The sequence below is a fragment of the Tuber melanosporum genome (assembly GCF_000151645.1).
Source record: "Tuber melanosporum whole genome shotgun sequence assembly, scaffold_6, strain Mel28".
Taxonomy (NCBI): domain Eukaryota; kingdom Fungi; phylum Ascomycota; class Pezizomycetes; order Pezizales; family Tuberaceae; genus Tuber; species Tuber melanosporum.
The window spans coordinates 386,659-397,698 of record NW_003299106.1 but is presented as its reverse complement, the minus strand read 5'-3'; the positions used below and the strand labels follow the sequence as shown (position 1 = coordinate 397,698).

Below are 11,040 nucleotides of genomic sequence, written 5' to 3'. Positions count from 1 at the left end.
GGAGTCATCATTGTTGTCATCACTTGTGGTAGTACTGCTGACGGAATCCTCATTCTGTTTGTGGTTTTTGGGGGTTCTCTTGCTTCTTCCTTGGCGGGGGCTAGAGGGCGATGCGCCTTGTAAACGTTTCCACGCATTATCACTCGGTATGTGCGACGTACGTACCCGGTCCCTTAATGATAATAATTGTTGTGAGAATATTGAATGGAACGATGATATGGCGAAGTGAATGATTGCTTGAGAGACTCAAACGCTTGACTATCTCAACAGGAAGAGCAAAAGACCCTGACTATCTACTGCTGAGAGCGAGACACAAAAGGTCGAGTGAACAATAACAATGACAGAGGAAAGAAAAAGGGAGAAAGAAGCAAGGGGGTATTATTAGGGGTAGACCAGTGATAGAGTTTGATGTAAAGGAAAAAGTCTATCGTAGCGTGATACCATAGTAGTATCAGAAGCATGTTTCAACAATAATCACGATATAATGATCCTTCAGTGAGGTGATCAGGCAAACACGAGTACGATAGAAAGATAATATCTACCTTCTCAACTAACACACCATACACACTAACTCCCCCTCCAATGATATTCGCAAAGGTATAGGCTGGGTTACTAAAAAAAAAAAAAATCACCAAGGTTTATGGTAAAACTATAGCGCGCGCGTGTGTGTGGTGCCATTCTAATAACAGCGTTTCAAGGTGGGGGAATATCTAAAACCCTAAACTCCAGACAAGATACAAGGAAAGAAGGAGGGAGCAAGATATAAGAAAACCATACATATAAGGGGATGGTGAAAAAGGGGGAAGCATATGTGACCAAATGGGCGACGGGTATATATAAGGCCCTTTGCCTCTTTGTTCTAGAGTTCGGCTCGGGGGTGGTTCAAGTCGGCCCATGTGTACAGTCCGTCTCGTACTGGTCTTCCCATGAGCATGTCGAACCGTTGGGCGACTTCTGAGTATGCGATTATGAATCTAGTGAAGAGTTAGCAGTTATAACGAGATCTGAATAGAGATATGGAGGTATACATGTATCTGGGAATGTTGTACCAACTCTTGATGACAAACAGGAATGTCTTCCAGACGAGGCCAACCTCTTGCCAAAATTCCTCACCCAGAGTCTGATCCTTTGGGAGCTCATCCTGTTTTTCTTCTTCGGGGGCGCCAGGTGTATCTTTGGATTTCTCAACCTTCATCTTTTCCTTCTTCTCAGGCTTGCCTTTCGTCTCCTTATCTTCCGAGGCCTTCGCAGATATCTTGTTGTTGTCTGCTTCATCCTTCCCATCTAGCATTCGATTGAACCCTTCCAGTGCACGCAATGAGTGCGATACCCTGCCGAAAGTATTGAACAGCGCAACCATTTCTGTTCTTCGTAGGACTGGGTTGCCATTGGCGTTCTTGCTCTCGTCAAACTCAAAGAGGATTTTCAAAGCAGTTCCGTACCCCTGAGTCTGAACCTTTCCCCAAAGTCGGCACTTGTCGCATCCGACGCAGTCCATCAATCGGCTAACATTTCTAAAGCGGTTTCTAAACTCTTCTTTTAGTCCAACCATCTCATCTCTAAACATCAATGACTCGTCAAAGATTTGTGGGGTGGTAGAGGCAGCGGTATTGGCCAATTTGACGACCTTAGACTTAGTAATGCGGTTCTGATAATAGTCACCCGAGCAGAAGGTATAGGTCGGTAGATAGTTCCTGAGTTTTGCGATGGCGCGAGCTAGTAGAGCGTAGTTGAAATAGATGTTCTGAAGGCGCTCGGGGTAGTTTTCGAAGCGGTTGACGAAACAGCTAAGGTTGGGCGACTACGATCGGACGTTAGCTCAATTTTCATCCCGGGAATTGAAAATTATAACTCACCCACTCTCCAGTGGACTGGTTAAGGTAGTCCCAGCAAAGATGCATTGAGATACTGGCGTGCATCCCCGAGATAACTCTATGGAAGACTCGCTTCTCCAAGCACTCATCGTCAACCTCCAGATCGTTGAGATCAAGCTTCCCTTTGTACTGCATGACATTCACAAATCCCATCGCGGCCTGGTTTCCCGGGGGGGCGAATCCCTGGAATCCATTCCCACCAGCCCCCACAAAACCCCCGGCAGAACCAAGCGAGCTCTCCCCGCGTGGTTTCGAAAAGCAGTTCTCCCGGTAGATCGCCTTCCAGACGTTCGCCGCTCCCACTCCCGCGTACCCAGTGAACCTCTCTGGATTCTCCGTCAAACTGACGTAATCGCCCTTCCCACCAGCCGACTCATCCTCAGGTAAACAGTAATCCCTCTCATCGCATTCGTCCTCCTCAACAACACAGCTCTCCTCGGTCTCCTCGCCCAATGCACCAGCCAATGGAGATGGCTCATCCGGCTGTCTGGTCGCTGGGTGACTTGCTTTAGGGCCTGCCAACTTCCCAAGCTCTTCCGCTCGCCATATCGGAGGAATATTCTTCTCGTCAACCGTCGTTACAGCACATGCGATGTTGCCGCACATTCCTTCATCGTCAGACCAGAATGGACATATTCGGCCAAATAGATCGAGCCGGTAATAGCCAAAGTAGTCCGTTTCTTGGGTTATATCGTTAACAAGTGGGTAAAGCTTCTTGTTTAATTCCTCGATTGTTGAATAAGATGCACATCCGTCGGGTACCAGTTCATTAGGTTTATTCTGTAATAATAGAACAATCAGCAAACCGATGCAAAACAAAAAGATATCAGAATGATAACTTACAGGGCAGATTGAATGCTTTGCGTCTACAATTGTGGATACAGATATGATTAGCGCGGCAAACAGCTGCTGTGGATGTTGTGCACGCATTATTCTTGGTGCTCTTCGCCGAAGAGTTAAAGGTTGTGTAGGACACGAATGCCGGATGGCGAGGATGTAACAGTAGATAATCGCTCCGAGGAAAACACACTGGGCGGAAAAGGCACAGCCTATCGATTCCTGAGAAGTCAGGGCAAGAGAAACGGGAAATGTAGAGAATAGTTAAAGGAGCGTAGGCTGAGGAAAGGCCAGATATACTGAGGGAGTTTGGACAGCGATGGGTCGGAAGACAAATCGAACGAGCGGTAGGGCTGCAGCGTTTAAGCAGGATTAAGATGGTTCCTCCTGTCAAACGACAAACGAGGTGGGATGAGGAGCACCAAAAGGTCGAGCCATCGACTCAGAAACCGTGCCACTAAAGGTATTTAAAACGGTTTCAAAGCTGATCCTGTTCCTGTCTGTCAGCATTAGTATTTTTCCAGAATTTCCCCACCCATTCTTCACTTCACTCTCCTATGTAAGCCGAAGGCCACGGTGTCATAGTTCGAGGAAATGTGAAACGAGGGATGACCGACAACCTCCCCTACTCGAGCACACAGACATGATGCTTGTCGGTGCAAACCCAGAATTGGGACATGGGATGTGGGTTATTCGCTAAATTGGAATTTCTCTGACGAGATTCCCCGTTGCCGCTTGTGTATGGTACCAGTTTGATGCGGGACGTCTCTCCACATCATGACATATCATAAAAAAAGGTTCACCGGTAGAGGAGATGCGATGATATAAGTAGATGGAGGCTTCGTTTCCCTTCGCTCTATACGTGTTGTCCTGATTCTCTGGTTGCATCTACTCTAGAGCACTCTACGAGTGTCGGGTATGAAGTACTGTGCCCGAAGATGGGGATAAAGGTTTGTTTGGTAAATCATCTGTTCACATCTAAGCCTTCACATTGGATTCGGGCTCAAAGTTTTCTGACCCTTCATGCTAAATATTGTGCTGTACGGACCCAATAGATCACAGCGGTATGCAACGGGCTCTAAGGTATCATACATACTACGAATTCATAGTGGAGTAGAGCACTGTACAGTACGTACCCAGCCTGCTTCGCCCTGCCGAGGAATTACAAAAACTGGTGGCAACCCTTTTGCCTTATTATATAAACCATCGTATTCAGACTGCCTTACTGTAGTACAACCGCACCAAGTTGAGTTATCCTGTACAAATTGAGTCTGATCAAACTTTGTTTCATTCAGAATACGGGCATCATTTCAAGAAAGACTCTAGAATAGCTAAGTTACATAATGTAATGAGCCTTAAGCTCGTGAAACACCTAAAGAAATAAACCCCCATACATGCCCTATAAAACCTATCGAGCTATGATAGAAACACAAGCAACACTAGTAAAGAAAAAAAAGGAAATAGATGACAACAAAGCAAAAACTAAGCAACCTTTTGTCTCTTGAACCCAGGCCCACTAAACCCATTTTCTCGCAGCTTCTTCCTTTCCAATTCCTCCTTCATGATTCTCTCCGCTTCACTCATAGGCCGCTTTGACTGTTCTAGGGTTCCACCCTTCCCATCTTTGTTCTTACTGTCTTTCTTCCTCTTGCTTGCGGCCGCAAACACATTTTTAGGTTTGTTCGGGGCTATTCTGATAGAGACCTTGTCCTTGGTATCAGGCTTGGCCTCTTCGAGCGGGGTATATTCAGTCGAATATCCGACTGGTGTAGGTGACGTAGATTTCTTCGCACCAAAAGCTAACTTGATCTTTTCACCCTCTTCCCGATTCAACTCTTTCGGGGTATCATCATTCCCGAGCTTTCCACCTATCTCCGCGTCCCTATTCGCACGTTCAATCATCTCCTTCAGCGCCTTCTGCTCTCGCTCCTCATCGCCACGGTCCTGTCGTTCCTTCCTCCGAACAGCCTCTTGCCTCTGCAGAGCCTCTGGAGAATTATCTATCCAGCCAACCATCAGCCCCCTCTCGCCCTCCTCAACTCTGCAAATGCCCTCACGCCCAAGGAACTTGATAAACTCCGAGAGACTCGTCCATCGCGTAGCATTCATATGAATGTGTTCCTTATTCACAATGTACTCCTGATAGAAGTGATTCGCATTGATTTTTTTTTCGCCGTGCGAAGTGCGCAGGAGCATTAAAAAGTCCCGCTGGAACTGGGTAGAGTAGTCGGCGATGTGCTTTTTCGCATTTTCACCTACGACGAGCATTTGTCTAACGTGGGATTCGGACTGTGTGTGGCATTTGAAGCCGTTTTCGTCGCGGCATTGCTTTTCGCAGACCTGGTGATGTGAGGTGTTAGTAGTGGCCATCGCAAGGGTGAAGGGAAGCAGGTAGAAACTGACCTGACAGTACCAGCGCAGTCGCTGGAGCCCCTTGGACTTCATGCGGTTGCTAAGGTACTTTGTTGATCCTACCTCGGCCTTGGGCATTTTGTCTGCGGTGTTTGTTTGAGTTGGTTGTGGGAGGTTGCAAGACTACAGAAGATATTTGAGCTGGAGTTTTGTTTAATAAGCTGGCTTTGTCACAGCGGATTTACGTTTCTCCGATAAGGTGATCTTTCTTAAGCCTTCCCAACAAAAACTCCCCTTTAGTATGATGAAAGACAATGGTGCCCGTATCATAACACTGCAACCGCAGCTTACCCCGACAAATACACCCAATCACGAAGTTACTGTATACCATCCTCTTGTTCGATGGCAGGTTTGTTAATTCCTTTGCCCTATTTACACCGATAACGTGGCTTACGTGCCCGCAATTGTAGCAATTCAAATCGATAGGGTAGCCCATGACCATCGCCATCGCCACCATCACGATTATGCACACGAGCACGGAAGTAGCCATGCGCATCCAAAGGGGATCAAAAGTCCTTCAAGTATCACAAAAGCTCTACTAAAGATGACGGAGGGGGTTCCTTTGGTTCACAGTATACTGATTGAGAAGGACTCGCGGAGGATTGGATACTTTATGTGGTAAGTACAAAAAGTATCTGTTGTCCAAAATATTTGCTAACTTTAATAATAGTTTGAATTTCGCGTTCATGATCGTTCAAACGTGTTACGGCTTTATGACCGGGTCTTTGGGCCTTATATCTGATAGTGTACATATGTTTTTTGATTGCCTGGCCCTTGCGATAGGACTTTGCGCAGCCGTCATGAGCAAGTGGCCGCCGAGTATGAGGTATCCGTATGGATTAGGTAAAATGGATACTCTTGCTGGATTTGCCAATGGAATTTTCCTAATGTAAGAACTAGCCCTAGCAACTGTTTGTGGCATCTTGCTTACTTGCTGGTTTCTATGGCATAGGTTGATCAGTGTGGAGATTGTGTGGGAAGCCATCGAACGTTTACAAGAGCCTACTGAGATGGCACGACTTGGTGAATTAATGGTTGTGAGCTCTATGGGGCTGGCAATTAATCTCGTTGGTGAGCGATAGCTACTTGTTCCTAATGGGCCTTGTTCTAAGATGTGGAATCTAGGTATTATGGCGTTTGACCACGCACATCATGGGCATGGCCACTCACACAGCCATTCTCACGGGCATAGCCATGCGCATGAGGATAGCCGTGATCACTTACACGGCCACGATAATCACCATCACAGTCATGATGGAGAACCACCGGCAAGTGCCCACAACGACCATGCTCACGCACACAATAGTGAGAATATGCACGGTATATTTTTGCACATTTTAGCCGACACTCTTGGATCTGTATCTGTGGTGATTAGTACGGGTTTGATCCATTACAGCGGGTGGACTGGATTCGATCCACTTGCGTCTGTATTTATCGCTGTTCTTATTTTCGCATCGGCGATTCCCTTGGTAAAATCATCCGCTAGTAATCTTCTTTTGACAGTTCCTGGCAACTCCGAGTACACTCTTCGGGAAACTATTGCTGGTGTGGGCGGGCTGAAAGGTGTTCAGGGATATACGGTGCCCAGATTCTGGGAAGTTGAGGGTGCAATCAGAGGTGTCGTGCACGTTCAAGTCGCCAGAGGTACGGATCCGGATGAGATTAGACGAAGAGTGGAAGAGTGGATTGGAAACGGTCTTGGAAAGACTGCAGAGGTCGTTGTTGTTGTCGAAAGTGGAGATGGCCGTAACCATTGTTGGTGTGTCGGAGCACAATGATAGAGTTTCGTGGCTCGTGGGGGGGACGAGTGCCTTTCCTGCAACCCTTCTGCCAAATGCCCTCTCGCGAGAGCAAGTCTGCGGGGGCAATTGGAGTTATGCGACCCAACAGAGTCAGCACTAGTGTGGGGGTACTGTATCATAACTATATATAGGAGCCGACTCAAACCAATATCGTACAATTAGACCAATTTATTACAAGGTGGATGTACAACTCCAGAGCTGTGATTCGGATGCTAGTTTCTTGGGTTTCACTAGCCAATTACCAACCCACTTGTAACAATAAGGTTCGCGGATGTATGAAAGGACTTCCCCGATGGATCGCTGCTGCAGCATTGTTCGTCCACGAGTGACAGATAGTGACTCACTCCCGCGTTTTCGGAACAAGCAATAGTTTCACGTTAAGTGGCCATACGGGCAGAGCTCGAGAACGCGGTCACGTATGTTACCCATCAGGATGTGGTTGAATGCGGCAAGAGCATCAATCACAGCGAGGGCTTCTTTCAGCACATGTGCGCTGGCCTGGCTTGCATTACTTGTATCACCGCAGCAATTTATACGATAGCCGCTTTATCGGACAAGATCCGGAACACCATTCTACCAGTTATCGGATCTCGTTCCAAATAAAGCGAGTTTTGTCGCATAAAAAAGTAATTGTGACGCCCCCTCTATGTCCAACACAATCCGGCCTATGGTAGAGCACACTTATAAATGCGAGCTGAGCTATCGCAGAGGGGTAGATTGGTTCCTTTTTTTCTGATCTGATGACACCTTACAGTTGTTTTGTAAAATTACTCTAGTAGGCTACCCTTGGGGACATATCGGTGGGATGTCGGAGAAGGCGGTGATTGGATGCAAGATAGCAGGTTTTGCGAGTGATGTCAGGTGACGATCTGTGCTTCTTACCCTCGCTTGTTTCTTGCTGCAGCGGGGATCCTTGCAGCCCAGCGCCAGCAGCCTGGCCCCCATTCTCCATCCCACATCCAATGGCCGATGTCAACTTATCCTAAGCCTCAATCCCTAACATTCCCTCCCTCCAAATCTTCTAAAAGCCCCCCACCCCGCTCTCGCATCTATATAACAAAAAAATTAAATATTGATAGCCCCAACGCCAGCAACAATGTCCTCGCCAGAAGGAGAGTTCCCAGACGTGAGAGCATCAGAGCTCGCCACAAAATCACTTGAGTACTTGCAATCCGGTCAACAAGATGTAAGCCGTCTCTATTCCTTCAACAGCGATTGCTTACAATGCTTTTTCAGCTCTAATATGCCGTTGAAATGAAATTAGGATGCTGTTCGATCCCTCCGTGGCGCTCTATCCCTTGCCCCGAAAAACGAAGCTGTCCTCGCTGCCTTCCACAGCTTCCAGAAGGACCAGGCTGTTTGCCCCTTGTCAAAGCTTTGTCAGAAATTGGTTGTCGAGAATGATGTGGCTGCTGGCGAGAATGCACTACGTCTACTCAGGGACCCAAGCTCGAATTTTCATACCACGACTGCCACGGAATGTATCGAGCTGTTATTAGCGCACGCGAAAAATATCCCTTTGCCCATCGGTGGGAAAGTTCTGAGTGAGATATTGCGTGCTAGCAGAAGTGGGAGAGAACACATGGCGGATTCTATTGGTGAAAATGCAAAGGAGATGCTTGAGACACTTGCAGAAATCGGAGGAGAGGCTATTGATGGGTTGGTGGTGACTTTACTCGATCCTGCTGCGTGGGAATCGGAAGCGAAGAAGAAAAGGTCAATAAGGGATTGTTTCAAGTTGTTTTTGGAAACACTCAATACTGGATCTGGTGAGATCGAGGCGTGGTCTACTCGTTCTATTGCTAGGCTTCTGGCTACACATGCCACGGAGCTTCACACGTTTATTGGCCAGGCCTCTTTGGAGCGAATCCTTTCCATGCTGGACATTCGATCTCCCGACGACTTGCGTTCCCATGCTACACTTGCCACTGCTAGATTTGTTGAAACAGATGAGAGCACTGCAGGCAGTATGTTGGGCAAATTCATTTCCTCGCGACTGGCTGCCAACTCGGATGACGATCTTCAAATTGCGTTTTCTGCTACTGCCGCTATTTTCCCGCTCGTACCGGGGGTTGCCGCGGGTTTGCTCTTGACTGAGGGGTTTGTGGAGGGACTTGCACCATCGCTTCAGGGACGGTCTTCGGACGTTGAGCGGGCGGTTTTGGAGATGATGAGTGCTGCTTGTGTCGATAAGGCCTCTCGTGCTGCGATTTCTATACACTGTGAGGCGTATCTTGAAGCTATTATTCGGGGTGATGAAAGCTTCAAAGGCGTCGCATCTACCATTTTGGCAAAAGTTCGCTATGGGAGCGGAGATCCAGGAGTTGCGCCGAAAGGCATCGGCGAGCTTGCTGCCGTATTCCGGGAGATGATGATTAAGGACGATGTTGGATCAAGGGATTCGGCTATGGAAGGACTGGCCTATGCTACCCTGAAGCCATCTGTCAAGGAGTCACTGGTAAAGGATAAAGAATTTTTACAAAGGTTTTTGGAGACTCTTAAAGATTCAGTCGGGAAGTCAACTGTCATGTACGGAGGCCTCACAGTAGTAGCCAACCTTACGGGCTATTTGCCATCATTATCGGAGGAACAGAAAAGGGTCGCTCAACTAAGGAATTACGCAAATTCCATGCCACAAGCCAAACCCGAACCTGACCCAGCGGATAAAGATGAAAAGGTTACGATGAGATGCAAAGTCCTTTTGGAGGGAGGGGTCGTCCCTGCCTTGGTAGCTTGCAGTAAGAGGGTGTCCCCCAGTGCTGTCGCCATTATCTCTAGTATATTTCTGTCACTTTCAAAGAATCAGAAGCATCGGGGGCCAGTGGCTCAGCAAGGCGGTGTTAGGTTACTATTGCAGTTTTACGCATCGGTCACCGGTAACTCCGAGCAGGATCGGAAGGTTAAATTGTCGTCGTCTCACGCATTAGCCCGAGTCTTAGTCTCCACAAATCCATCCCATGTTTTCGGGTCGCAGCTGCCTGTCGCTTCAGCCGTGAGGCCACTTTTAGCCCTACTCGAAACCAACGAAGAACAAAACGATCTGTTACCTGTTTTTGAATCCCTTCTCGCTCTCACTAATCTCGCTTCGACCGATGATTCAACCCGGGACTTGATTATCCGCGTTGGGTGGTCCAAAATTGAGGAAACGTTGCTTTCAAACAACATCATGGTTCAAAGAGCTACAATGGAACTGCTATGCAACCTCATGGCTTCCCCCTCAGGAGTTGCCAAGTTTGCTGATGGATCCAAAACTGCGAGTAACCGACTCCACGTGCTGCTTGCACTTGCAGACGCAGAAGACTTGGCGACTCGGAGAGCTGCAGGTGGGGCATTGGCTATGCTGACAGAATGGGACAAGGCCTGTGAGGCTATTGTGAGGAGGGAGAAAGGTCTGGACATCCTCCTTGGGATGGCTATCGAGGAAAACGAAGAAATGAGGCACAGAGGTGTTGTTTGTGTTAGGAACTTGGTCTGTCAAAAGCTAGAATATGCAGAAAGATTCCGGAGAAAGGGTGCGATCGATTTGATCAGGGACTCCCTTCGTGGGGCTCGAAACCCCGAGGTCCTACAAGTTGGCGTGGAAGCATTGAAGGCACTTATGGAAGGATAAATTGTATTTTCTCTATTGTTCTCAATTTTCCCCTCTTAGATTTTTATTATTATTCGATGGTTGGGGCTCGGGAGCAGATTAGATTGTAGGTATGGGTCGCTTTAGATTGTCGGGGTTGCATTCAGCGGAGCGCGGAGAGGGCATGTTGATTTTGCGGAAATTCTATTTGTCTATCGTTTTTTCTCCTCATTTCTTGATATGATATGATATCTTTCCCATTTGTTCTCAGCATACTTTGTAGTGGGGGACACTTGTTTGCGCTGTATGGAGTGGTCATGGGGGGGGGGCCACGGATGTGATGTGGGTGGGAGGGGTTTGTCTTGACTCGCATAGCCTTCTTATCGTCCTACGGTAGTCAAATCCAAGATTGATACCGTACTCCAATTTCCCCCTTAATATTGTACGGTACAAAGCGCCGCACCCCCGGACCGACTCTCAGCTCGAGAGACACCATAACGACGGCATTTGATGCAGTGCGGGTGCCCGTCGATCCTTAGCGCCCTCC

The 11,040-nt window shown here is 47.8% G+C and overlaps 4 protein-coding genes; 2 read left to right on the top strand and 2 right to left on the bottom strand.

Annotated features, from left to right (window-relative positions):
* Window positions 1-230: 230 nt before the first annotated feature.
* GSTUM_00009630001 (uncharacterized protein) lies at window positions 231-3,479 on the bottom strand. XM_002840822.2 has 5 exons: window positions 2,718-3,479; window positions 2,075-2,654; window positions 1,857-1,996; window positions 1,029-1,801; window positions 231-974 (listed from the first exon to the last, which is right to left on the bottom strand). The coding sequence occupies exons 1-5, from the start codon at window positions 2,802-2,804 to the stop codon at window positions 860-862; spliced, it is 1,695 nt and encodes a 564-aa protein (XP_002840868.1). The 5' UTR covers window positions 2,805-3,479; the 3' UTR covers window positions 231-859.
* Window positions 3,480-4,022: 543 nt separating this feature from the next.
* Window positions 4,023-5,201, bottom strand: GSTUM_00009629001 (uncharacterized protein; the record flags this gene model as incomplete). XM_002840821.2 has 2 exons in its annotated part: window positions 4,023-5,051; window positions 5,115-5,201. 2 exons carry the CDS (start codon window positions 5,199-5,201, stop codon window positions 4,194-4,196), a joined length of 945 nt encoding a protein of 314 aa, XP_002840867.1. The 3' UTR covers window positions 4,023-4,193.
* Window positions 5,202-5,421: 220 nt separating this feature from the next.
* On the top strand, window positions 5,422-6,901 carry GSTUM_00009628001 (uncharacterized protein; the record flags this gene model as incomplete). XM_002840820.2 has 5 exons in its annotated part: window positions 5,422-5,472; window positions 5,534-5,741; window positions 5,794-6,012; window positions 6,076-6,194; window positions 6,249-6,901. The coding sequence occupies exons 1-5, from the start codon at window positions 5,466-5,468 to the stop codon at window positions 6,899-6,901; spliced, it is 1,206 nt and encodes a 401-aa protein (XP_002840866.1). The 5' UTR covers window positions 5,422-5,465.
* Window positions 6,902-7,940: 1,039 nt separating this feature from the next.
* Window positions 7,941-10,535, top strand: GSTUM_00009627001 (uncharacterized protein; the record flags this gene model as incomplete). XM_002840819.2 has 2 exons in its annotated part: window positions 7,941-8,111; window positions 8,190-10,535. Exons 1-2 carry the CDS (start codon window positions 8,022-8,024, stop codon window positions 10,533-10,535), a joined length of 2,436 nt encoding a protein of 811 aa, XP_002840865.1. The 5' UTR covers window positions 7,941-8,021.
* Window positions 10,536-11,040: the final 505 nt, after the last annotated feature.

Coding starts and splice junctions, on each gene's coding strand:
- GSTUM_00009630001 (XM_002840822.2), bottom strand. CDS start 2,804: ATGCGTGCACAACATCCACAGCAGCTGTTTGCCGCGCTAATCATATCT. Junction 1,997..2,074: donor CGGGGGTTTTGTGGGGGCTG/GTGGGAATGGAT, acceptor TGCAGTACAAAG/GGAAGCTTGATCTCAACGAT. Junction 975..1,028: donor TACAACATTCCCAGATACAT/GTATACCTCCAT, acceptor ACTCTTCACTAG/ATTCATAATCGCATACTCAG.